This window comes from Manduca sexta, chromosome 27 (assembly GCF_014839805.1).
Source record: "Manduca sexta isolate Smith_Timp_Sample1 chromosome 27, JHU_Msex_v1.0, whole genome shotgun sequence".
NCBI classification, from domain to species: Eukaryota; Metazoa; Arthropoda; class Insecta; order Lepidoptera; family Sphingidae; genus Manduca; species Manduca sexta.
In genome coordinates, this window is record NC_051141.1 from 13,261,372 (window position 1) to 13,266,354 (window position 4,983).

The 4,983-nt window shown below is 43.1% G+C and overlaps 1 protein-coding gene across 1 annotated transcript; it reads left to right on the plus strand.

Annotated features, from left to right (window-relative positions):
• Nucleotides 1–3,356: 3,356 nt before the first annotated feature.
• On the plus strand, nt 3,357–4,287 carry LOC119190897 (protein bric-a-brac 2-like). The gene has a single exon (XM_037444164.1). The coding sequence runs from the start codon at nt 3,379–3,381 to the stop codon at nt 4,285–4,287; it is 909 nt and encodes a 302-aa protein (XP_037300061.1). The 5' UTR covers nt 3,357–3,378.
• Nucleotides 4,288–4,983: the final 696 nt, after the last annotated feature.

Here is a 4,983-nt window from a genome sequence, read left to right on the forward strand (position 1 = left end):
TGGATTCCTGGACTCGGTTATTCTTAACTAAACTTCAATAGATTTCTGCTTTCATTATAATAAGTAGGTATCTATCATATATTTTGAAGATACATAAATGATAATATTATGAGTCCACCCGGCCGTTCTATCCAACCGATATCCCTATTGTTTTTAAAATAAAGTGTTATTAATGCACACATTATTTATCATGTATTGCAAATTACTTAACTTTCACGAACTGTGAATCAAGTTGAGAAATAAAGTTATACATCCTTTGGTACATGAATTATGTTTACATAACCAAATATAGCTTGTTTTTGTTTATTTGTTTCTTCTTGGTATCTTTTTTTTCTTGAACTGCTTAAGTTGGGGGGACGCTAGGTTCAACATGCAACTTGACCAGAGGTTCCCAAGCATTTTTTCTCTCAGATTAGTTTCAAAATTTTGCTTGTCCCCGTGTACTTCCCTTTGTGTGTGTCCCCTTTCTGCAGCAAAATTTCGACTATATCCCTCAGAATATAAAAGTTTTTATATGTAACAGTCGCCGAGCTGATCAATATATTATAATCTGCCTACACTGACAGGTGAAGCCAGTCAAGACCGGTGATAGCTTAGTTGGGTGTGGAAATTGACTGCCGAGACGAATGTCCGCAGGTTCAAAATCCAAGGGTTTACCTATCTGTATTTTCTAGAATTATCTGTATATTCTTTGTGAATTATCGCTGTCTTTAACGGTGAAGGAAAACATTGTGAGGAAGCTTGCATACCTGAGAAGTTCTCTAAAAGAATTTTGAGGGTTTGTGAAGTCGACCAACTCGAGCTAGGCCAGCGAGGTATACTAAGGTCTAATCCCTCTCAGAAGGAGGCTGGTGTCCAGCGGTGGGACAGTATATAATACACACACAATGAAAGGATATGCAGAGGCGCAACCAGGGCACCCACTTTTCGCCAAGTGTGTTCCGTCCCATCATGTGAGAGAGGGTGAGCCTATCGTCATATCGGGCACAAATTCCAGACTCCGGGCTGATACTTCGCAGAAATCCCACGTATCATTTTGCCCGAACCGGGATTCGAACCTAGAACCTCAGAGCGCTGTAGTACTGCGCATACAGTACAACTACGCCACGGAGGCAGTATATAAGTCATATAAACCTGATTCCTACTTATGTTATAAATGCGAAAGTTTGTGAGGATGGATCGATGTATGTATGTTTGTTCTTCTTTCGCGAAAAAATTCGTGAACGGATTTCGATGAAACTTTACATTAATACTGGTTATACATCAGAATAACACACAGGCTACAATTTATAATGATTTTGTGTAATTGGGTCATAATATAACGATACATATCAAGTAAGTCGGAAAAAATGCTATCGTGGTGTACGCTGCCTAAATCGTTGGAGGTAGACAAAGATGATGTAGCGTAGGATTGTGTGTCTTAAATAGTTCTAAATAAAATTCCGCTACAACATATATCACTATTATATTCACTATATATAGCCACTATGACAAAAATAGTGAGCCATAAATATAATTAAATCGGATACTTTTTTCCAGCGGGACTTTTATCCCGGAAAACTCCTTCATGCGGGCGCAGTCGCGAGCAAATGCTAGTTATATTATGTATATTATAAACCAAAATTTTAGTTCTTTGGTATGAAAACTACAGACATTGTTGTAGAACTCGTTTACGAACTGTGAATCCGCATTTCTTGGCCACGCCGAGGTAGAATTAAATCGGGTCTTCCGCGAACTCCTGAGGGTCCACATGGATCTCTTTGGGAATAAATGAACTTGACTTTCAATATGCATTCAATTATAATTAGTCATCAAACATAAGCATTATTTTTTATTATCTTATCAACGCAATGCAACACGAGTAGTCATTAAATAAAGAAAAAGCTCCTTTATTTATTTTTTTTTGTCATGCAATTTTTCATTGATATTTATACTAAACAGGTTCGTTTTGACATTCCGTTACTAAATGAAACCATATACGTCTTTATCTCTATTGAAGTAGTAACCGTGGATCGTTTATGTTCAAAAAAGTTTTTGCATAGCACCGGCAAGAATAGTCGTTGTTGGTCATGCTCACGCTCGTGGAATTTTTACATAACATGGTGGGGTTTTCCTCCTTTGGAGATACAACAAAGTAATGTGTATAACGAAATTGTAGTTTTCCAAGACGATTCGTTTCAATCGTGTAAATTGTTTTTCTAATTGTACGTGATAGTGTTTAAACTATTAAATCGATTTTAATATTTTTCTTTCACTAATATGATTTATTATTGCACGTTTCATGCCCGAAATTAAATTGTATCCCAGTTACTATACACATATACATTACAGCTAAATCTATTGTATTAATACCTATGTATTACAGTTAAAATGCATTCTCACTGTAAAGTATATTTTTTATGTCATGTTAAGATTGCCCGTTTATAAAATAGTTTTTATATTTGCGAGCTAGCGGTCGCGGCGTGTAGTGTGCGCGGGCGCCGCGACTGCTCAGTGCGAACGCGATCTCTCGCCGGCTTGATCGTCGAGCTCAACGAGCCGAGCAGCGGCGAGCGCGAGCAGTAACGCGAACGGCAGCGCGAGCGCGGCCTGTGCGGCTCGTGGCTCGCGGGGCGTGTTCTTGAAGGCGGCGCGCCCTTCCCATTCGCCAGTGACTGCCGAGTACGGCCCGCCTCCGCCCCGGCCGCCCCGCGCGGTTCGCGTTCGCCGCTCCCGCTCAGTGCTTCGCGAGTCTTCGGCGGCGTCGCACGTGTTGCGAGCTTACAGAACACATTTATCACGTTACAGACGCAGTTCCTTCTTACCGGATAACCGGTCGCGACGTAACGCGGCGGCCGCCGCGTGCTTATTAAGTTCGGGGTCGTCAACGGACTCGTCTCGCCAAAAATCATTTTATAAAGCGCCACAAGACCTACGGTTTTCAAGAGCCGCCAGAGTTGCCAGAGCCACCGCATCGTTGTCAAGTACAGACGAATCATTTGGAGAAGCAGTTACATTTAGACCACCAAAGGGCACTCGGCAATTACCAACAACTGTGTTTTGGGCAACTACAAAGGAATCGTCCAAGGCATCAGTACCGTTTAGACCATCACAAGGGATACTCCAACTACCAGCCGACATAACCGCGGGACTTTGGGCAACTTCGGGCGAACCATTTAGTGAAGCAGTACCATTTAGATCACCTCAAGACCAACGCACTTTACCAGCCGCCAGAGCTCCTGAACCCGCCAAAGCTGCCGTTTGGGTGGCAACTTTGGACAAAACTATAACTGGACCTGCAATCATAAAAATACCAGAGAGCATACACCAACTAAGGCTTGCCAGGGCTCCCTTAGCGTTCGAATCTGCCACCCACCGTGCCCAGCAACCGCCGGCGGTATGCCGGCAGAGGAGGAGCCCATCAATATGGAAGGCAGAGAGACGCCGCAACAATTCTGCCTAAGGTGGAACAATTACCAAAGCAATTTAACATCATGTTTTGACCAGTTACTCCAGACGGAATTATTCGTAGATGTAACTCTGGCGTGTGAGGGCCAAAAATTAAAAGCGCACAAATTGGTGCTTTCGGCATGCAGCCCATATTTCCAAGAACTTTTAATAGATAACCCGTGTCAACATCCCATAATAATTATGAACAATGACATTAAATATTGCGATTTAAAGGCGGTAGTATATTATATGTACCGTGGCGAAATAAATGTGTCCGAAGACCAAATACCTGCGTTGCTGAAGGTGGCTGAGACGCTAAAAATCCGCGGCCTGACGGACGTAAGCCCCTCGCAGTCAATGTTGCACGAAGAGGGCCGTACACCCAAAAGGACCATGACTCGGGATAAGTCGCCACAACCGGAGCGCACGCGCCGTCGCCTTTCAGAAAACCGCGAGGCGGCCGGTTCGCAAGAGACACGGCGCGCTTCTCCCGGGTCGCCGCCGGCAGCTCCTGCCGACCTGTCCGGCTCCCGCGGCGCCTCGCCCGGAGACGCGCCGCCGCCGCCGCCGATGCCGCCGCTGCCCACCGACGACGCAGACATCAGGCCCGGCATCGCGGAAATGATTCGGGAGGAGGAGAGGGTGAGTATCCACGTGGCGCACGCCGTTTCTCAAAGTTTTCCCGCCGGTGCGAGGCGGCGCGGTGGTGCGCGGTACAGTGGAGCCCCGCGCGCTCTCCGCACCACCCGCGCCACCTCGCACCGCCCCTACGACGGACTAAACTTTCCGTATCGCATTGCATTACGTGTAATTTATTTTGGAGGTTCTACATTGTTCCCACTAATGTTAAAGTTGTAATAGAAAGTTTCGGCGGCGTCGGGGCCGCTCGGCTCGGTCCGTTCGGGGTCGTGCTGGCCGTCTGAGCGTTACTCTCTAGTTTATGCTCCGTCAACAAGTTTTTGTGAAACTTTTTTTAAGATATATATCACGATGTTTGTAGTCAACTTTATTGAGCGACGTACTAGAGAGTACATAGTGAGACTCTTGCCACTTTGTTATACATTATTCAAATTTTTTTTGGAAATAAAAAAAATCTTGTAAACCAAGTGTAACTAAAAAAAAAACAAGTAGTTAAGATTGGAATTTAAATCTTTGCAGCAAGTTGAGTAATGTATAGTTTGAGGCAGATGTAGCCGTCAATGTCCTACGATCGTTGTATTTAATGTATTGGCTTCTTTGTATGCATTACGCTTATACGTACCTACTTTATGTTGGTTTTATATAAATAGCATCAATAAATAATAATAATAATAAGTTTATTGAATAAAAATAATAATGTGTTTTACAGTTAAAAACAGTGGTTTAACAAAACAAATTTCTAAAACAAAAAAGTATTTACTAGGGCTATCCAAACTAGGCCCTGCATGTACCTTGGGATACCATTAAAAATTAAATGTCGTGTATAATTTGTAAATGATCAAAATTAAGTAAATAAAAATATTGACAAGGTAACTTAGAGAATTAAATTAAATACGTTCATAACATATGAGATCT